The sequence below is a fragment of the Macaca fascicularis genome, chromosome 18, assembly GCF_037993035.2.
Source record: "Macaca fascicularis isolate 582-1 chromosome 18, T2T-MFA8v1.1".
Taxonomy (NCBI): Eukaryota; Metazoa; Chordata; class Mammalia; order Primates; family Cercopithecidae; genus Macaca; species Macaca fascicularis.
This window is the reverse complement of record NC_088392.1, coordinates 40,500,310-40,523,379: the sequence shown is the minus strand read 5'-3', so window position 1 is coordinate 40,523,379 and position 23,070 is coordinate 40,500,310. Positions and strand designations below refer to the sequence as shown.

The following is a 23,070-nucleotide window of genomic DNA, read 5'->3' as shown; positions in this document are numbered from 1 at the left end:
TCTTTTCCAGGATAATTTCCACATACCATGTATTGTAATACCTGAACACATCCATACCTGTCTCAAACATGTCAGTTCTAAAAAATGGAAAAGACCTTCCTGTCTTTGCTACTATAACTTTAGGTACTTAGCTAGATTGGGAGGCAGGTGGAATCAGGGCTGGGGGAAAGCAAATTGCATGACCACCAAGGACACGGCTACCTTAGATTGCAGAGAACTGTCTGTTCCAGATAAATCCCAGGAGTGTGGATCCATGGTCCCATGGTGAGTGAGTCACTCTCAGAAGGAGTATTCTGCCATTCTTGGAGTGAGCCAGGCTTTTGATCTGGACAAACCTGGGCCAGCCACTTACCAGCTGTGAAGAGTCAATACCCTTGACTGTCTAAACCTCCAGACTTCAACTAGCCTTAAATGTAACACAAGAGAGATAAGTGTTGAGACACTGAGGATGGCAGGTATAAATTTATCATTAAATGGACTTTTTAAAAAATAAGGCAATATTTCTAAAATATCATAACCATATATTATATCACATATTTGAACTGTGCATGTCTGTGTGTAATATAAATTCATCCCAACAAACAGGTCAATTTGCTTATTAATATTTCCCTTTACATTTGAGAAAAAAAAAACCCATGAAAACTTAATTCAGTGGGAACAGAAGTGAGGAAGCCTGTTGGGGTAAGTTAATATTAAATAATTATTTAAATGAAGGCTGGCGGCAAATTGTCTTTCTTTCTTTAATTCCATGAGCCTGAATGGTCTAAAATATCTTATTTGCCCAAAATAGAGGAGCTGACCACAGAGTTCAACAATCAACTTGTGTTTTGTAGTCTTCAAAAAAATGCTGGGTGATTAAAATATGTGTCATCACGTGTGCAGGGCAGGAAAAGGCAGCTCACATAAAATGCCAGCTTGAGACTACATGGAAGTTACACAACCATACACTTGAAATCTGAAGTGTATACACTCACTCCTGATGGCTGTGAGAAAAAGTGAAAGCATAAGTCATGGATTTGAGAATTTTAAAATTCTTAAATTGCATGATTAAATTTTATCAGAAATAACTGTATTGCTCTCATAAAATTGTTTTAATTAAAACCTAATCTATATTTTGTATTACTTTATTCTCAAGAGGTGTGAAAACCCAGAAAGCTTTCAACAGTGTCTGGCACTGTCTAAAGCATCTTATGGACACTAGATCATCAACTTCACTAGTTTCAAGCGGCAGCAGATATCTGCAAAACATAGCCAGATGCTAATCAACTTGCACGAAGTCTCAGAATAGTGGGTGCCAGAACTAAGTTTAAATTCCAGATGCCAGCCCAACTTGTAAGAATCAGTCACTAAGCATTTATTAAAAGTCTATTGTGTGCCTACAGAGAGCGACTCTCTGTAAAGTAATGCAAAGAAATATAAAATAAAGTCTTTTATCTCCAGTAATTATTACTCTGCTTAAGCAACAGGACTTGCAACTCCAGACCAGGCCAGTATGTCATAAGCACCCACACTGGACAGGTCAAGACTTGGAAGTTCTATCTTTCCCACACCTACTTCTAAAAGAAGCCAGGTAACCACAGCCAGATCTTCTAACATGTAACTTTCTCCTTTCCCGGGGCTTTCCTTCCTGCTCTAGCCCCAGTAACTAGCCCCTAGGCCAGAAACTGACAGTGATCCATGGTCTGCTATGAAGAGATGAATAGGGCCAAATGGGTTCTTTCTCTTTGTAATCTGAAGAATGGGGAATATGAAACAACTATGTTAGCAGCAACCTGGTCCAAATAAAAGGCCTAAGAGCTGAACTGGGGAGGCCTCAGCAAGTTGAAGAAGCCACTGCAGGTTCAAGATAAAAGACACAGAATAAAGGGGTGGGAAGCTGGTTGAAAAAGAAAAATCTACAGAAAAAAAGAGGTGATACAAAGAACCGCCTCAACTTTTTTCTAGTTCCAGACCACATTTATCCAGATTCAGCAGTATAGCTGTGAAAGAGCAAGGAACTGTAATGATTCAGGAAAGCAGAAGCAGTGGGTACATGGCAAATGGCAACTGAAGATGAAGGGCAAAGGGCAGGGCCCAGACTGTCACTTTAAGAAAGGGTTGCTCAGCCTTGACAGTACTGCCATTCTGGGTTGGGTAATGCTTTCTTGTGGGGGCTGTCGTGTGCACTGTAGAATGTTTAGCAACATCTCTGGCCTCTACCCACTAGATGTCAGTAGCAACCTCTTTCCCAGTTCCGGCAACAACAACAAAATCTCCACGTATTGTCAAATGTTCCCTGGGGGGCAAAATCACCCCAGTGAAGAGCACAGGTCAGATTTTTAACCTGATAACAATAGGAAGCCATTTAATGTTTTTAAGCAAAGGAAGCAATAAGATGAGATTTGCTTTTCCAATGAATACAGCAGTGTGCAGGGGTGAGCAGGGAGGCAAAAAGACCCAGTTAGACTACTGGCATAGTGTGGGTGAAGACGATACACATATGAACCAAGACAGCAGCCATGGAGAAAGGGAAGAGCATACACACGCAAATTACAATGGCAGAGTTAGGTACAACTTCAGGGTCCAGTAAGAGAATTTGAGAGAAAGGCAGAAAAGTTACAGAATTGGCTTGGCAATTTGGGTGACTGTGGTGAGCGCCATTACCTAGGATAGGGGATTTAAAAGGAAGAGCAGGTTTGAAAATGAGTTCAGTTTTAAACATAATGAAAGTCCGAAGTAAGCATGGGATACCCAGGTAGTGAACCTAGTGGAGCTGGTGCTTAGCCAGCTAAAGCTTACTCGGGGCAAATTATGTGCGAGGCCCTTTACAAATGTCAATGCACTTCATTCTCACCATAATCCTTTGAGATAGCAGCTACTGCCACTCTCATCTTACAGATGGGAAACTGCTGCACAGCGAAGGTGAAGAACGTCATCGCCAAGGTTCCACAGGTAGTAAAGTTCTGGAGCTGAAATCTCAAACCCTGGCAGTCTGGCTCCAGAGGCTATGTGCTTATCCTCTACATTGTACCGTCTGCCAGTACAGTGAAGGAGAAAGATCTAGATTATGAATTTAGACTTGGGTGGTGTTTTAGTCAGTTCTCACACTGCTATAAAGAACTGCCTGAGGCTTGCGCAGTGTCTTACACCTGTAATCCCAGCACTTTGGGAGGCTAAGGTGGGCAGATCACTTGAGGCCAGGAGTTCAAGACCAGCTTGGCCAACATGGTGAAACCTCATCTCTACTAAAAATACAAAAATTAGCCAGGCGTGGTGGCAAGCACCTACCTGTAATCCCAGCTACTTGGGAGGCTGAGGCAGAAGAATTGCTTGAACCTGGGAGGCGGAGGTTGCAATGAGCTGAGATTGCACCACTGTACTCCAGCCTGGCCAACAGAGTGAGACTTGTCTCAAAAAGAAAAAAAGAACTGCATGAGACTGGGTAATTTATAAAGTTAAGAGGTTTCATTGACTCACAGTTCAGCACAGCTGGGGAGACCTCAGGAAACTTACAATCATGGCAGGAGGTGAAGGAGAAACACAGCACCTTCTCCACAAAGTGGCAGGGAGAAGAGTGGCACAGCCAAGGGAGAAGAGCCCCTTATAAAACCATCAGATCTTGTGAGACTCACTATCACGAGAACAGCATGGGGGAAATTGCCCCCATGATTCAATTACCTCCACCTGTTCTCTCCCTTCACATGTGGGAATTATGGGGATTACAACTCAAGATGAGATTTTGGGTAGGGACACAAAGCCTAACCATATCAAGAGATTTTCAGTATACAAATGACAGTATGTAAAGTCATTGACATATATGTGATCTCCCAGAGAAAATGTGTAAAGACAGAAGAAAACAAGACAGAATGAGATACTAGAGGAAACTACCTGTTAAGCAAACGGTGAAGGAGAAGCCAGAGGAAACAGCCAGTGGAGGGACATGAAAGACAATAAGGGACAGTCTTAAGGGCTGGCAGTAAATGATATCTTTCTAACCCAGAGCAATCCCTTGCATATAATCTGCTCTTTATAAATGTCTTGAAATTGAATAACCTCATAATCCTAAATAAAGAACACAGCAAATATGCAATTTACAGCACATCCAAAAGACTTACAAATCGAGCAAAACTCAAATTAGATCTGTGATTCTCCTAGAACACCAAGAGTCTGTAGAAGATACATTGTCATTAAATATGAGCAACAGCCTAGGCACTGTAAGAAATAATTCCTTACATTTATGTCCAGCTAAGGAGGCTTTTCAAAGCTTTATCCACATCCTTTCATAGCAATGTAACATGTTATCTGTTTTGCATTTTGTTGAAGATAATGTGAAATACTGACTCTTCTAAGTTTTGCAACTGACAAATATCAAATTGTGTAGTCTTTTTCTAAAAGAGGATTTAGGAATCATGTATATGAAAACTGCTTACTTCTCACTTGAAGCAGTTACTAGAGAGTCTGGTGAATTCTGAGTTGTACTGCTGTAATACCTTCTGGGTATCTAAACAGTTTTTGTTATGCATCCCTTATCATACATTTCTATACCCTAAACACAAATATTTAGTAGAAAATGAGTTCCCTCAAAGTACAAAAAGCTGGCCCCCATTTCCAGCTCAAGACAAATGTTTTCTCAGGAAATACATAATGATTTCCAGGCCAAAACTCAAAGTGTTTTCTAAACTTTAATGTAGATACAAATCATCCGGGGATCTTGTTAAAAAGAAGACTGATCCAGTAGGTCAAAAGCCACACCTACACTCTATATTTCCAACAAGCTCCCTCCTGCGTGACCCAACACTCTGGTCCATGCCAGCTACTCAAATGTGGTCCTTGAACAAGAAAAGTGTTGGCAGCATGTGGGAGCTGGGTAGAACTACACTTCCCTCAGTGTGACAAACAGACCACGATACTATCATCTGCTCAAAGAGGTGACTCAAAAAGTTTACCTTAAATTCTTTTCTTCAAAATCCACTTATAAACTCATTTAATCATACTTTATTTTTGTTGTTGTTGTTATTAAGAAAAGACCTTCTTTTCTCTCCATTCCTTTCGATTATTCTAAACTGTGAGTCCCACCCTTAAGCCCCTCCACAGTAATGGCCCCAGCTGTTCCTTTCAGGCTTCTCACCTGTAATCCCAATACAGGTCCACAGCATGCCAGTTCCATGAAATTGGTTATTTTCTATATAAAAATCATGCTGTCTCACCATACGCCCTCTTCTTTTGCTTCAGTTTGTTGTAGCTGATGATTGCTGTATCAGGCCAGTCTCTCTTATCTATCACGTCATCTTTCTCTAGCCACCCTGCCTAATCTTTCAACGAGAAGCGTTCTCACCATTCTTGGAACCAGCCATTCACCCCCTCCATAGTGATTTTTATTTCATTATAATATTAAGGTATAATAATATATGTTTCATATAACATTCTGCTATATAAAGGATCCTTGTATCATATATATACAAAGATTGGTCCTGGTCTTACTCCTTCTACTGAATTGCAAGCTTCTTGAGGGCAGGAATCTTTATTATTTATTTTGATACTTCTTGCATTGCTTAACATAGTTCCTTACTCATATTATGCTAACTAAAAATCTATTAAAATGAAGTAAAGCACTGCTCATTATTGATGATCACAATCTAAATATTCTCAGATCACAAATCTAAACTATGTTTCTTATTTCTTCAAATATGATTGGTTTATTTTCTACTTTTGTCATCACAGATTAAAACTTGAGCACAGTGTTTTAATATACATTTTTCCCAACTAGAAATTTTTTTGCATCTCAAAAATATTTAATCGTACTTAATGTATTTTATCAGAACTTAAATTCTCAACCAGCTAATTTGGCTTTTTTTTTGAGACAGAATTTAGCTCTGTTGCCCAGGCTTGAGTGCAGTGGCGTGATCTTGGCTCACTGCAAGCTCTGCCTGCCGGGTTCACGCCATTCTCCTGCCTCAGCCTCCTGAGTAGCTGGGACTACAGGCGCCCACCACCACACCTGGCTACTTTTTTGTATTTTTAGTAGAGACGGGGTTTCACCGTGTTAGCCAGGATGGTCTCGATCTCCTGACCTTGTGATCCACCTGCCTCGGCCTCCCAAAGTGCTGGGATTACAGGCGTGAGCCACCGCGCCTGGCCAATTTGGCATTTTCATATCAAACAAGCTAAATGTTCATTTGTCATTTGAGAAAAGTTAATTGTGTAATGAAATCTTCATGAAACCGTTATAAAACTGCACATAAACAGAAAAACAGCCTACAAAGCAGCACAGAAATCATTAACTCTGTTATGGTGAAATAAAGCATGGTGACAAAGGTTAACTCCTGGAAACTAAAGGCTCTTCAGAATACCTGAAAAACTCCAAGGTAGGAGGAGACTGCTATGTTTACTTTAAATAGTGAAGTTCACATTAGTCCAATGTCAGCCAACTAGATGATCTCTAAAGTACAAACCCAAAAAACAATCTAATGGAATGTATTAAGACTAGACATAAATTAAATAGTGAGTCAATGCAAAATATCCTCTACTAAATTCTGAAGATAAACAGACAACTTAATTTTCAGTAACTTAAAAATGAGCCCAGGTCAATCAATGCCTAAACAATGAACAGAATGTGAGATCAGCGCTTAAAAGTGATACGCTGTTGGGATCACCACCAATGACTGCTAAACAAAACTGAATGGTCAAAACCACATGACCAGGCTGAGGCAGGAGGATCCCTTGAACCCAGGAGTTTGAGCTTTCCGTGAGCTATGGTTGCTCCATTGCACTCCAGCCTGCTTGAAAGAGTGAAACCCTGTCTCTTAAAAAAACATGAAAAGGCCAGGCGCAGTGGCTCATGCCTGTAATCCCAGCACTTTGGGAGTCTGAGGTGGGCGGATCACGAGGTTAGCAGTTTGAGACCAGCCTGACCAACATGGTGAAACCCTGTCTCTACCAAAAATACAAAAATTAGCCAGGCGTGGTGTCGTGTGCCTGTAATCCCAGCTACTCAGGAGGCTGAGGCAGGAGAATCACTTGAACCTGGGAGGCGGAGGTCGCGGCGAGCCGAGATCACGTCACTGCACTCCAGCCTGGGTGATAGAGTGAGACCCTGTCTGAAAAAAAAAAAAAAAAAAAAAAAAAAGAAGAAGAAGAAGAAGAAGAAAAACCCTGCATTGCCCCAAAAGTAAAAATTAAAGGAAACAATATGACTTCACTGAGCTTCTATTTGAGAGCTACTTGGACAATATCGAACATCCTACAAGAAGTCAAAAAAGTACCCCCATATATTAAAAAGTCCTGCAATGATATTCACTCATGACTGGTTAGTTAGCTTTCCTACCCTTAAAAGTCATGTCTTTACATGGTGAAACCCCGTCTCTACTAAAAATACAAAAAAAAAAAAATTAGCCAGGTGTGGTGGCGGGCACCTGTAGTCCCAGCTACTCGGGAGGCTGAGGCAGGAGAATGACGTGAACCCAGGAGATGGAACTTGCAGTGAGCTGAGATCGCACCACTGCACTCCAGCCTAAAAGACAGAGCGAGACTCCATCAAAAAAAAAAAGAAAAAAGAAAAAAAAAAAGTCATGTCTTTGGCAATGGGTGGGGAAGAGACAAGGGTTTCTGGCTGACAGAATAATGGCTCCCTCAAAAATGTTCACATCCTAATCCCCTGGACTTATGAATGTTACCTTACATGGCAAAAGGGACCTTATGATTATGATTCTGGCTTTGAGATGGGAAGATAATCCTGGATCAGGAAGGGTCCAGGAAATCACGAGAGTCCTCAGCGTGGAAGAGGGAACCACAAGAAGAGGTCAGAGTGATGAGGTATGAGAAGGACTCAACAATCTACTGTTGCTGGCTTTGATAACAGAGGAAGGGGCCATGAGCCAAGGAATGCAGGCAGCCTCCAACCACTAGAAGAGGCATGGAAACAGATTCTCCTTTACAGCCTACAGACAGAAATGCAGCTCTGTTTCAGTTTTAGCCTAGTGAGACCCACGGTGGAGTTCTAAACTAGAGAATTTAAAAATGACCAATTTGTGCTTTCAGCCACTAATTTTTGGTAATTTGTTATGGCAACAATAGGAAACTAATACACGGGTGAACTGCTATAAAAAATTCTCTAAAATGCACACAGATAAATCCTTAAAAGTATATTGTGATGCTCTATAAAATGCTCATCAAATACATTCATATTTAATTTACATTACTAAGAAATATACCTGCTCCTCTAAAAAACTAACATTACACTTAAAATTACATTTTAAAAAGATTGAACGTAAATAAAATTAACTTTGATCAAAAAGTTAGGTTAGAAAACAAAACAGAACAAGGTATTTTTAACAAAACAAGAAGGTGATAAAAATTAAGTAGAAAAATGTGATAGTCCTCACAGGTAACATTTAAAATGGAACCACCATAGTATCCATCTTAATAGCTCAACTGGAAGCAAATCAGTATTTCTTTTAAAGTTCATATTTACCTGATGATCCTCTGGGCAGCATACTGATGGAGAGAACGAAACTGTGCCGACATATTTGCTAAAGCTGCCAAACAGTTCGTGTGAAGGTACTTGTCCTGTGAGGAAACAGCAAGTATAAAACATACAATCAAGTCTTCTCCATATTTTAACCAAGGTTAACTATTAATAGAAGCAAATGTAAACTCAGTTGTCACTGATTTTAGAAAGTTCAGATCCACAATCTCTTTTTTCTAATTCCTAAATCCATAAAGCACGGAAAATTCAAAGTTTTTTTCACAACACAAAAAATGACGATGTTTCTGATGGTCTTCATTATTCCCTCCATGGTGAATATTGAAATATTTTGCTACAGAAATATAATGTCTAAGTACAGCATGCTACTTACGGCCCTAATGGTTACATACAGTAGAGTATATAAACTATAATTATCTTTCTAAAATCCAAAAACTTCTGCTTTCTAAAACATAGCTGGCTCCTAGGGTTTCAGATAAAAACATGAATGTGTATCTGCAACAGCCCCACAGGGGAAAATAACTGAAAATGGGCTGGGAGCAGGGGCTCACGCCTATAATCCCAACACTTTGGGAGGCCACAGTAGGAGGATCACCTCAGGACAGGAGTTCAAAACCAATTCAAGACCAGTCTGGGCAACATAGCGAGACTTTGGCTATTAAAAAAAAAAATTAGCCAGGTGTGGTGGCATATGCCTGTGGTCCTAGCTCTTCAGGAGGCTGAGGCAGGAGGATCACTTAAGCCCAGGGATTGGAGGTTACAATGAGTTATGATTGTGCCACTGCACTCCAGTGCAGCCTACGCTGAAGTGCAGTGGCACAATCACAGCTCAAAAATAAATAAATAAATAAATAAAATACCATTTCTCTTAGCTATGAATTCTGTACACTGCTTCTCTTTAACAATATATTTCTATTAACCAGAACTGTAATTTGCTCCCAGGTACTGTGAATAGAATCCAGCAGAAAGTTTTCTTTTACTCTTTAAAATATTCTCTTTTCTCTTTTTCTTTTACTCTTTAAAATACTCTCTCTCTTCTTTTTTTTTTTTTTTTTTTTTTTTTTTTTTTTTTTTTTGAGACGGAGTCTCGCTCTGTCACCCAGGCTGGGGTGCAGTGGCCGGATCTCGACTCACTGCAAGCTCCGCCTCCCGGGTTCACGCCATTCTCCTGCCTCAGCCTCCCGAGTAGCTGGGACTACAGGCGCCCGCCGCCTCGCCCGGCTAGTTTTTTTTTTTTTTTTTTTTTTTTGTATTTTTTAGTAGAGACGGGGTTTCACCGTGTTAGCCAGGATGGTCTCGATCTCCTGACCTCGTGATCCACCCGTCTCGGCCTCCCAAAGTGCTGGGATTACAGGCGTGAGCCACCGCGCCCGGCAATACTCTCTCTCTTCTATTTCTCTTTCTCATTTAATTCATACTTTCTTGTGCTCATTTCTTGTGCTCATTTTCTTGTCCTCTTGTACTTTGTTATTTGCTGATATTAAAAAAGGCAAATCAGTGTTACTGGCCAAATAAAGACATACAATAGCTTTTATCTAAATGTTTTGCATTGCTTGTTTTCTATTTCATGTAAAATATCTCCAATCATACAATCCATTAAATATTAAGACCTTATGTTACATTAGGATCATGTAATACAGTGACTATACAGTGACCTGTATTTTCTACCATATGTCATGAGAATTTTAGCACCCTAAAAATTGGGATTGCTTTAAACTATCGTCTTAATTGTACTGTATGCAAAAAAGATAGAACAGCAGCTGGAATACTTACTCTTGTCCTAGTCATGTTGTATTGAATGGTTCTTATTACGACCAGGATCAGGAGACTCCCCAAGGAGATTTCAGTTAAAACTCGTTCTGAATACCAAGTAATATTTTTTAGTATCTGTAATGGGGAAGAAAAGTTTAAGTAAAAAATGATTGCTTTACAGACAAAAGGATTACTCCATGTCCACAATTTTTGATAAACCATGACTTTGCTCTGAAGGTGAGTTAAGCAGCAGAGAGAGGCCACGAATGCAAACGATTCCAGATCTTCAAGGAGAGATGCTCCAGTGCTCTGCCATGGCTATGGAGAGTAGGCAGTTCTGGTGCACACCTCCGGGCCGAAGTAAGCAAGAACTGTTTTCTAAGTTAAGACATTTCCATTGCAGATTTGTAAGCTGGAGATGAGAGAGAGAGAGAGAGAGAGAGAGAGGCAGGCAGGCAGACAGACAGGTACAAACACTGGGCAGTACAGCAGCCAAATCTGGGCTGCCCCAAAGAAAGAGGTAAATGGGGGAAAAAACGACAATAAAAAAACCCCAATGGGCTCAGCCGAGCACTCGAACTCCCTAATGTTCTCTTCCATTAAGGTTACTCCTGCATCCTTTCTCCGTGACTCAAGGAAAGTCACTGTGCCATATTATTCTTTACCTATGCACGAAAAAGGAAGAGACTGCTGGGCTGATTCTTGCCCTCTCCCTTAAGAAGAGGCACACATCCACAGAGTACAGCAGACTCCCCACCACTCACAAATGCAGAGGGGGGATCCCACAACCTTGCAAAACAAGTTAGTCTAGACTTGTGTTTATAAGTACAGATGAACAACCAAACCACTAAGTGAAGACATTCGACCTAAGAGAGTGATATGCTGAACCTACTCAAGACTCTTCTAATTAACCAGTGCACATAAAATACAAAGGACAGAACACATTAAATACCATGATGATACATAATCAGCTAAAGACAAATGCAGGAAATCCTACTAAACAAATAACCCAGTTTCTTCAACAAATAAGGGGTAAAATAAGCTGGGATAGGGAGAGAGTGCTATAGATTTGTGAGTCTTAATAACTAAATGCAGTAGACGTTGGAATCTGATTCAAACAAATCAACTCTAGAAGACATTTTAAAGATAATTAGAGATAATAAATTGTTAGGAAGAATTTAAACATTATTGTTGATTTTGTTGAATGTACATTTTTATTTATTTATTTTTATTTATTTATTTATTTATTTTTTGAGATGGAGTCTCACTCTGTCACCCAGGCTGAAGTGCAGTGGCGCGATCTCGGCTCACTGCAAGCTCTGCCTCCTGGGTTCACGCCATTCTCTCGCCTCAGCCTCCCCAAGTAGCTGGGACTATAGGTGCTCGCCACCACGCCTGGCTAATTTTTTGTATTTTTTTAGTAGAGACGAGGTTTCACCGTGTTAGCCAGGATGGTCTCGATCTCCTGACCTCGTGATCTGCCTGCCTCGGCCTCCCAAAGTGCTGGGATTACCGGCATGCGCCACCTCACCTGGCCGGTATGATACATTTTTTAAAGTCCATACTTATTGAAAGAACATACTAAAATATTTACACATGAAATTATATGGAAGATTTGTTTTTAAAAATAGAAATCAAAATGTAAAAGGTGGTGAGGGTAAAGTGGGTAGATGAAATAAGAACATGAGTGTTAATAATGACTACATGAAGATCCATGCTACTATTTTCTCCAATTATGTTTAAGTTTCATAGAGTTCATAATAAAAAGTTTATCAAGTAAATAAATAAATAATAAACTGTGAAACTGAACAGGCAGAGAGAAGAGACCTCTAATTAAACAGAGAGGATTTAGGAAGCTGGAATTTTTTTAAAAAATTCTAATTAGTATATTTAGTGAGATTTGACAAAATATTGCATCCATAACGTAAGAAGAGACTGCTATGAAAAGAGAAAATCACAGAACAAAGAAAAGTTGCTTAAGATTAAAATGGCAGCTGGGCAGTGTCTGACGCCTGTAATTCCAGCACTTTGGGAGGCCAAGGTCAGGAGTTTGAGACCAGCCTGGCCCAATGCTGACTCTCTAAGAATACAAGAAATTAGCCGGGTGTGGTAGTGCATGCCTACAGTCCCAGCTACTCTGGAGGTGGAGGAACAAGAATCGCCTGAACCTGCGATGTGGAGGTTGCAGTGAACCAAGATGTCACCACCGCACTCCAGCCTGGGCGCAGCAGAGTGAGCACTACAGAGAATTAAATTTGTGATGTGAAGGACCAAACTGAGAAGTTCTCCACAGATACTATAAGAGAAAAGTGCAGATGTCATAGGCACTTACAAATTCCAGAAGAAACAAACTAGAAGAAAAACAGAACAATCAGTAATATGAGAAAATTTCTTTGAGAGGAAAAGAAAAACATCCAACATTCCAAGAAAAAATCATGAAAAACAATCAAAACATTCTTGCAAGATTAATGAATTCGCAGTATATGAGAAAGTTCCACTGGCTTCCAGACAGAAGAAACATGTTATCACCAATGGAAAGAGAAGGAGACTAACGTTAGAGTTCCCATTTTGAACACTACACATCTGAAGGACACCAGAACAATGTCTCAAGATTTTTGAGGGAAGACATTATGATTCTAGAATTCTACATCTTGAGAAACTACCACGTAAGTCTGTTGCAAAATAAACTCAGCATGAACCACCCATGTACCATATCGGGAAGAAAAAAAAAACAACACCACAACACATGTAAGTATTTAGCTGCCCCTTCTCACCATAGTAACAGCAGGACAAATCCAGGAGAATTCAAGAGAAGGAGAATATGGAACACAAACAAGAACAAACACAACAGTCATCCATTACATCAGGAAAACAGAATTAAGTCTAAATAATATGGTTGTACCTTAGTTTTTCTAAAAGGGGATTAAAATAGATCATTCTCTAGCAAGTATAGGGAGAACAGAAACAGATAAAAAGAATAAAAACACAAAGGAATACCACACTCAATTTCATGTCAATATGTTTGAAAGTACAACTATATACAGGTGCATTCCCCACACATATTTTCACTCATTCAACTCTCTGGCCCCACATCACCCAGCATCCCCCATTACAAACAAGCCCACCCTGACTGCATTCTCCACTCAGAGGCTGGCACATAACAAATACTCACTACATGGTGGTTAAATATTATTCAGAATTGAAAAGTAAAAAATATAAAAGTTTGGCTGGGCACGGTGGCTCACGACTGTAATTCCAGCACTTTGGAAGGCCAAGGTGGATGGATCACCTGAGGTCAGTAATTTGAGACCAGCCTGACCAACATGGTGAAACCCTGTCTCTACTAAAAATTAGCCAGGCGAGGTGGTGTGCACCTGTAATCCCAGCTGCTTGGTAGGCTGAGGCAGGAGAGTCGCTTGAACTAGGGAGGCAGAGGTTGCAGTGACTGCACTCCAGCCTGGACGACAGAGCAAGACTCTTTCTCAAAAATAAATTCCATAAGTTATATATGATAGAGTATTACACAATAACATCACATAATATCAACTGTTTTAAAAAATTAAATATGTATAGGAAAGTACAAAAAAAATTGACATCTATACGCCCATATTTCACATTACCAACTGTTAATTTTTTTTTTTTTTTTTTTTTTGAGATGGAGTCTTGCTCTGTTGCCCAGACTGGAGTGCAGTGGTGCAATCTTGGCTCACTGCAAGCTCCGCCTCCTGGGTTCACGCCATTCTCCTGCCTCAGCCTCCTGAGTAGCTGGGACTACAGGTGCCCGCCACCACGCCCGGCTAATTTTTGTATTTTTAGTAGAGACGGGGTTTCACTGTGTTAGCCAGGATGGTCTCAATCTCTTGACCTCGTGATCCACCCACCTCAGCCTCCCAAAGCAACTGTTAATATTTTTTAATATATAAATCTCATTTTATTCCCCTATGAAGGAACAAACACTATCTTGAGTTTAGTATGTATCCTCTAGACCATTTCAATTACTTTATCTGCATATATACATATATGTGTATACATATATATGTAAAAAATCAAAACCAGCATTCCTTTGTGTGTTTTCTAGTACACATAAATAGTATCATACATAATGTATTAGAATGAATGTGTTTCCCCAAATCTATGTCATTCAAAACCTGTGAATGTGACCTTATATGGACAGAGAGTCTTTGAAAATATAATCAAGATGAGACTGCATTAGATTAATGTGGACTCTAGGGCAGTATGACTGCTGGTGATTTTAAGATGAGGAAGACAGACACAGAGACAGATACCTCCTGAGAGAAGGATGTGATGACAGCAGCAGAGACAGGAGTGATGTAGCTGGCAAGCCAAGTATTGCCTGTGATCACCAGAAGCTAGGATGACACCAGAAAGGGTCTTCCCCTAGAGCCTTCAGAGAGAGCATGGCCCCACTGACACCTTGACTTTGGACTTTCAGGCTACAGAAGACAATACATTTCTGTTGTTAGGAGTCACCTAGCTGTGGTACTCAGACAACTCTGGAACATACCAAGTATCTTTCATTTATATCAGCAGTACTCAGTAACTGTGGTGGTCAGTTACAGTAGCTCTAAGAAACTGACACACATCTGGTTTGTTTGCATCTTACTTTTTTCACTCAGTATGTTTCTGTAACTCTCCTATATTGACACATATAAGAAGAATATTCACCAGGTATGCCTATCTGATAGTACTAGTTCTTTTTTTAAAATGGAATACTTAATACTAGTTAGTAAATAGCTGTTGTTGCAAGCCACTCCCCCAGGTAATATACAGCAGAGAACAAAGTACTATAGTCCACATCCATTCTTACTGGCTGGTGTTGGTGCCATCCACACTAGCTAAATCATTTGAATGTCACCTCTATATCTAAGTCTACTTCATTCCTTGTAACCACTCTAGAGTACTATACTAGAAAGTCACATTTTTTAAAAAAATCCATTCCTCTATTAATGGAAATTTAGGTTATTTACAGTTGTTTTCCTATTTAAAACAATGTTACAATTCAGATCACTATCCTAAATCTTACTATATGAAAGTCAGAAAAAAAGAAAGAATTACTTACTCTCCATATTCTTACTATCCGGACTTTTACCTAAGTTCAGGAATCACACAGATTTTGAAAGCAAAAATACCTGCACATGACTTCATAAGTACATCTGTGAGAATTTACTAGGAAGCAGAATTGCCAAATCATTAAATATCTTCTTTTAAAAATAAATGTATAGGCCAGGCGTGGTGGCTCACACCTGTAATCCTAGCACTTTGGGAGGTTGAGGTGGGTGGATCACGAGGTCAGGAGTTCAAGACCAGCCTGGCCAAGATGGTGAAATCCTGTCTCTACCAAAAATAAAAAAATTAGCCAGGCTCGGTGGCAGGTGCCTGTAATCCCAGCTACTTGGGAGGCTGAGGCAGAGAACTGCTTGAACCTGGGAGGTAGAGGTTGCAGTGAGCCGAGATCGCGCCACTGCACTCTAGTGTGGGCAACAGAGCTAGACTCCATCACACACACACAAAAAAAGTATAGTTACCATTAACTGTGTTAACACACTAAAAAGCACAGAGCAGCACTGTCCAACATAGTGGCACTAGCCACAAGTGGATATTTAAATTAAAATTTAATAAAAGTAAAATCGATTCCTCAGCCATACTAGCTACATTTCAAGTGTGAGCATACTGCACAGTGCAGTCATAGAAGACTTCTATGAGGATAGAAAGCTTGATTGATTAGCCTGCTATAGAGACCACCACTGTATCCATCACCTAGATTTATCAAATGTTAGTATTCTTGCTTCTAAAGTACCTGAAGCCTCCTCATTGTTCTACACTGATAACCTGCCTCCCTAGAGGCAGCCACTATCCCAAAATTGGATGGGCTTTTTTTTTTTTTTTTTTTTTGAGTTTTATTATTATCAATACATGTAGCTCTATGCATTCATTCTAGCTGCTTTACAATATTTCATTTATATTATCTGCTCTCCCAATACTACAATGAAAATTCTTTCAAATATGTTCTCGTGATCTATGAAGCTCTTCCTAAAACATAACCTTGAAATGGAATTTCTGAGAGGTGTAGTATTTATTTCTGTATATAATTTGAGGAATTTGAGAGGACAAATTCCTCTCTAAAGTGGTTCTACCAATTTGTACTACCACTACCAGCATATGAGAGTCCCTTTTCTCTATATCCTCACCAATTCTTTTTTCTTTCATCAACCCCATAGTAACAAAAACATCACCAACTCTTGATATATCAGATTTTGTCGTTTTTGCTACTCTGACAGGCACAGAATATTTCAGTTGCTTTAATTGGCACAATCCTGATGAAGCATCAGGTTGAACGATGATTACTGTTCAGGGTCTCTACTCTGTTTTTCTATTATTTTGCCCATTTTTCTATCGAATACTTTGTGTTAGGTATAAGCACGTCCATGCTTGACAAGAAGAGGGCTAGAAAAGAGAAAAAATACCAAAAGGAATAAATGTGTCATATCTCTAGGCATGGAAATAGGTAGAAATTGTGAAATCACAATTTTAAAGTTTTGCCTTAGAAGAGCAGTACATTGAACAAATAGACTAGAGCCCAAACTTAATATCCTCAAAGTCTACCACACCTCTATAATCTAGAGAAGAGAATAAAAGCACATGACTTATCTGGCAAGTTAAAACTAGGAGCTATACTAAAAAAGTGACAGTTAAAATTCATTTAACCGTTACCACAGGTATGAGAGGCGGTATATGCTCATTAAATGCTTAATGAATTAGTAGTACCAAATATACTAATCCTAGGCCTATGTGGGAGTGAACAAAGTATATACAGTCCTTAAACAATCTCACCAAACAATATATGTGCAGGCCGGGCATGGTGGCTCACTCCTGTAATCCCAGCACTTTGGGAGGCCGAGGCAGGCAAATCACGAGGTCAGGAGATCGAGACCATCCTGGCTAACATGGTGAAACCCCGTCTCTACTAAAAAAATACAAAAAATTAGCCAGGCGTGGTGGCGGGCACCTGTAGTCCCAGCTACTTGGGAGACTGAGGTGGGAGAATGGCGTGAATCCAGGAGGCGGAGCTTGCAGTGAGCCCAGATCATGCCACTGCACTCCAACCTGGGTGACAGAGCGAGACTCAATCTCAAAATAAAAAGAAAAAAAACAATATATATGCTGTAAATTACAGGCTGTCCCAGTGTTAACATGTGGTAAAAAAACAATGCTTCTGTGAGCCGAAGCACACAGTCTTAGGTGTACTGGGGTCCATGTCAGATGATAAGGGAGAAAACCCTAGAGCAGGGTCAAGAAGAACATGCCTGACTGAATCCTGCCTTACCTTGTAGCAGTCCCTTGGAAAAACTGACAAAATCCTGAAAATTCGGATGAAAATCCCCAAATCTAGAGAGAGAAACAAGTTTGGTAGGTTTATTTATTTGTTTCTTCTTCCAACTAAATAGTGGAAAGACGTGTGGGAGAGAAAATGAAAACCTTCAGACATTTTCAAACATGAGAAGGTGAATAAAATATGCCACAGAAATATTCTGTGAAGAAAATAATTGCAAACAAAAGCCAGACATATAGAAGATGAATAAAAACAAAGAACTCAGGAACACAGAAACTAAACTATGGTAAAAGGGTTGATGGTAGACAACACATTCAATAAAATCAGTATTAGGCAATTTTGGCAATTTGAGTTACAAAACAGAATGGAAATGTTGTAAGTTTTGAATAATCTAAAAAAATAATTAGCCAGGAGTGGTGGCACTTGCCTGTAATCCCAGCTACTTGGGAGGCTGAGGCACGAGAATTGCGTAAACCTGCGAAGCGGCGGTTGCAGTGACCCAAAATTGCACCACTGCACTCTGGCCTGGGCAATAGAGTGAGACTGTCTCAAAAAATTTTTTTACAAAATTAAATAATTAAACTAACAAAAAATTGGAAGAAAGAGATGAAAAGAAGTGTGGAATTAATAATGTTCTCATGTTTCTCATTAAGAAATACACTGATTCTCTCTACAGCTGCAACATGGATTTAAAATAACTAAACAATGATTCTAACATCTTATCTTTCCAAAATCTCTTTTCTTCACCGTATATGAATATTTAAAAATATATTGTATAATGAAGGTCTGGTGTGGTGGCTCACGCCTGTAATCACAAAACTTTGGGAGGCTGAGATAGGCAAATCATTTGAGCCCAGGAGTTAGAGATCAGCCTGGGCAACATGGCGAAACCCATCTCCACAGAAACAAAAATTTGCTGGGCATGGTGGCATGCACCTGCAGTCCCAGCTACTCAGGAGGCTGAGGTAGGAGGATCACCTGAGCCCAGAAAGTCGAGGCTACAGTGAACAGTGATTGCAGCACTGCACTCTAGCATGGGGGGCAAGAGTGAGACCCTGTCTCAACTTAAATAAAAAGAAGAAAATTTTCTGAAAATGATGTTCACCCAATGTTAATAGTTCTAATTTCTAGTAAATGAATGAGTATGATCGTTTACACTAAAACAGTATAATAATTTGTCTTAAGCTAAGGTATTCACATCTTAGGTGGCAGTGATAAAGTTTGACTTTAATGTATTTTCAAATTCTTAAAAATAATTACTGTTAAATACATTTTTTTATTTCTAGCATTACTCTCCTGTGCTGCCTATTGTCCAAAGTCTGAAAACCATTTTCATACATTTTGCTTACAGTGGAAAAGCAGAAGAATATATAATCAAAGGTCTAAGCTTCTACCTTAAGAAACGTTGGAAGAAAAAAAAAAGCAAATTGAGGCTCAAGTAAGCAGTAGAAAAGAAATAATAAAGAGCATAAATAATTAAAATAGAAAACAAAAAATGGAGGAAAAAAATCAATAGAATCAAAGTTAGTTCTTTAAAGTTTTTTTAACTTTTTAAAAAAGAAAGATAAAGAAGAGAATAGACACATCAGCATGAAGACTGAGGGGTAATCTCTCTGGCTAGTACAGACATTAAAAGGTAACTTTTTTTAAAAAAAGAAGAGGTAATAAGAGTATATTATGAACAATTTTATTGTAATAGATTCATTACCTTAAAAGAAATGTACAAATTCCTCAGAAAACACAAAGCTCAAAACTTAACCAGACTGTATATGAAAATACATTTCAAAACATGTCATGTCCAAGCACAGTTTACTCCAGGATGCAAAGTTGATTTAATATTCAACAATCAGTATAATTCTCAATAATCAGTATAATTTACTACATTAACAAACTAGAATATAAAAAAGCAAATGATCCAGAATAAATAATTCTTACATCTCAATAATAAGATTAGCCAAGTTTTTAAAAGGGGGTATGGCTATTCAAGAGCAAGATGAGGTATATAATGCTGTGGTGACAGAAATGTTCTATACCTTAAAGTGTATCAATGTCAGGCTGGGCATGGTGGCTCACACCTGTAATCCTGGCACTTTCAGAGGCTGAGGCAGCTGGATCACTTGAGGTCAGGAGTTCAAGACCAGCCTGGCCAACATGGTGAAACATCCCTGTCTCTAATAAAAAATACAAAAATTAGCCAGGCATGATGGCGTGTGCCTGTAATCCCAGCTACTCGGGAGGCTGAGGCATGAGAATCGCTTGAACCCAGGAGGTGGAGGTTGCAGTGAGCTGAGATCCTGCCACTGCACTCCAGCCCGGGAGACAAAGCGAGACTATGTCTCAAACAAACAAACAAACAAAAATATCAAATATCTTGGCTGTGATATTGAACTACAGTTTTACAACTATAGTTGCCATTGGGGAAAACTGTTAAGGGTACATGAGGTGTCTCTTATTTTTCTTAAAACTGCATGTGAATCTACAATCATTTCAAAATAAAAAAGATAGTTTAAAAAATAGCAAAAAAATATATATGCACATAAAAAGCACATTAAAAATAAATTCTCCATATCATTGGGTATTAAGAAATGCAAATTCAAATCAAAATGAGATAACAGTATATATTTCATAGGCAAGTAGGTTCACACTAATGATTCCATGTAGAGAAACTTGGTAAAACATTTGAACTTACTCTTTTCTATATTACATATGAAAAGGGAAGGGACCAAAATAAATGGAGATCAACAAGAAAGTCAGATTCTAGAGAAAAAGAACAAGTGTTTCAATATTTGAATTTGAAATGTCATCTAAAATATCCTGAAATCCAATGGAACTGAACTTGAATGTGAACTGAACTTTCCCTGTCTTACCAACCCTGTTTTGGCAGTCAGTGAAGTTTAATTTTAAGCAAAATTCTCTGCTAATTTGAAAGTGTTTTATTTATAGAATAAGGATACAGAAAAGTATAGAAAATAGCACAATAAACAGTATACCCACATATGAATTATGCCAAAAATTAACATCTTTGTCATGTTTGCTTCAAAGTTTTTTGTGTGCTTACTTCTTCTTGTTCTGATTATTTTGTTATTGCTGCTGCAGAAGCAAATAATTATCTGGGTGGTAATGACACAAATATAGAAGGTAATTTTCATTAGTTTTCCTTTAAAATTTGTGTGTTTTATATGCATATTATACTTCAATTGTAAGATGTTTTTAAAAATCGTATTGATTTTTAATTTATTTAAAAAGTTGAGTAAATCAGTGAAAATATTACTTCTCATAGTATTTTACTGAAAACAAGAACCAAGAAATTTCTATGTTCACAACGAAAGGTCAGGCTACAAATGTAAAAATAAATTAATGGGACTATATTAAACTAAAAAGTGTCTATACAACAAAGGAAATAATCAACAAAATGAAAAAGCAGCCTCTGAATTGATATAAAATGTTTGCAAACCATATATCTGATAAAAGGCTGGTATCTAAAATACATAAAGAACTCACACAACTCAATAGCAGAAAAACAAATAACCCCATTAAAAAATGAGCAAAGGACCTGAATAGACATTTCTCAAGACATAAATATGGTCAACAAGTATATGAAAATGTGCTCAAAATCACTAATTATCAGGGAAATGCAAATCAAAACCATCACACCAGTGTGGATAGTCATTATGAAAAAGACAAGAGATAACAAGTACGGGAGGGGATGCAGGAAACAGAACCCTTGCACACTGTTGGTGGAAATGTAGATTGGAGCCACCAAGGTGAGAAACAGTATATAGATTCTTAAAGAAATTAAAAATAGAACTAGTGGATCATCTCACAGTTCCTCTTCTGGGCATAAGGAAAATGAAATCACCACCTATAAAGATAACTGCACTCCCTCGTTCACTGCAGCACTATTCAGAGCAGCCAAGACACAGACATAGCCAGAGAGTCCGTCGACAGACAAATGGATAAAGAAACTGTAGTATGTAGTCATTTGCCACATAACATGTTTTGGTCAATGCCAGACCGCATATATAAAGAAGGTCCCAGATGATTATAACTAGATTCCTATCACCTAGATGTTGTAGCCATTGTAGCACAACACACTATTCATGTGTTTGTGGTGACTTTATAAAGTAACAAAGTTCCAGTAAGCTAAGGGTAATTGATTATTAAAGAAAAATATTTTTTATAAATGTAGTGTAGCCCAAGTGTCCAGTGTTTATAAAGTCTACAATAGCATACAGCAATGTCCTGGTCCTTCACATTTACTCACCACTCACTCATTGACTCAATCAGTGCCACTTCCAGTCCTGCAAGTTCCATTCATGGTAAGTGCCCTATACAGGTGTGCCTTTTAAAATCTTTTATACTGTATTTTTATGGTAGCTTTTCTATGTTTAAACAAATACCATTGTGTTACAACTGCTTACAGTATACAGTAACAATGCTGTACTGGTTTGTGGCCAGGAGCAACAGGCTATACCTCACAGCCTAGGTGTGTAGTAGGCTACACTATCTTGGCTGTGTAAGCACACTCTACAGTTTTCACATAATGATAAAATCACCTAAGGGCACATTTCTCACAATGCCTCCCAATTGTTAAGTAGTGCATGGTTGTATAAACAAAGGAATATTATTCAGCCTTAAAAAAGAAGACACCGACATTTGGCACAACATAGGTAAACCTGGAAGAGATTATTCTAAGTGAAATAAACCAGAGAAGAAAAATACTTCATGATTTCACATATATGTGGAATACCTTTTGAAAAAGTCAAATACACAGAGATAGAGGATATTACAATGGGTACCGGGGGTGGATGTGAGAAAATGGGGAGATATAGGTCAAAGTTACAGGTCTATAGGATGAAGTCTAGAGATCTAGTGCAGAATATGAGGACTACAGTTAATGATATTGTACTGTATTCAGGATTTTTGCTAAAGGAGAGTATCACTGCTCTTGCCACAAACAATAAAGGGGGTAATTATGTGAGATGATGGATATGCTAATTTACTTGACTATAGTAGCCATTTCTCTGTGTACATGTATTAATATATCAAAACATCAAGTTGTATACCTTAAATATACACACAAAAAATAAATTTCTATGTTTTATACTCCTTCCACAATGGTCAAGATTCCTTAAATCTTAGTTGAAATTATGGTCATACTATGTAAGAGGCAAAAACATGACTTAAGGGAACATTAGAGAGCAGTAAAGATAATATAAAAGCCCTACTGAAAATGAGGAGAAAACAAAGTGTCTGTACCCTTATAAAGAGTAAAAGCCCTGCCCCCTTCTCCTATAGACCCCCTAGCAAGGAGACTGGAAGAATCAAAAACAATCTACCCAAAAAATGGCCTGCAGGGACAGAGTCGCAGAGAAAGAGACTATGTACAACAAGGTACAGTAAGACAGACCTGCCCACACACAGGACTTCCAATCGACTTCTTAGTGCTTACTCCTACAGATGAACAGATCAACCAGAGCCACCAGACGCTCCAGCAAAGACAGGA

At 38.8% G+C, this 23,070-nt stretch overlaps 1 protein-coding gene across 23 annotated transcripts in view; it reads right to left on the bottom strand.

Annotated features, from left to right (window-relative positions):
• The window catches only part of DYM (dymeclin), a 401,742-nt gene that overhangs the window by 197,299 nt on the left and 181,373 nt on the right, over positions 1 to 23,070 (bottom strand). For 22 of the 23 annotated variants that reach the window (XM_074022283.1, XM_074022278.1, XM_074022282.1 and 19 more), the window contains 2 exons: positions 10,235 to 10,348; positions 8,450 to 8,544 (listed from right to left, as the gene is read on the bottom strand). In XM_074022283.1, the coding sequence (XP_073878384.1) occupies positions 8,450 to 8,544; positions 10,235 to 10,348 (209 nt within the window). Of the gene's footprint in view, positions 1 to 6,869; positions 7,077 to 8,449; positions 8,545 to 10,234; positions 10,349 to 23,070 lie in introns of those variants that run through there. The other variant, XM_074022291.1, reaches the window with a different exon arrangement.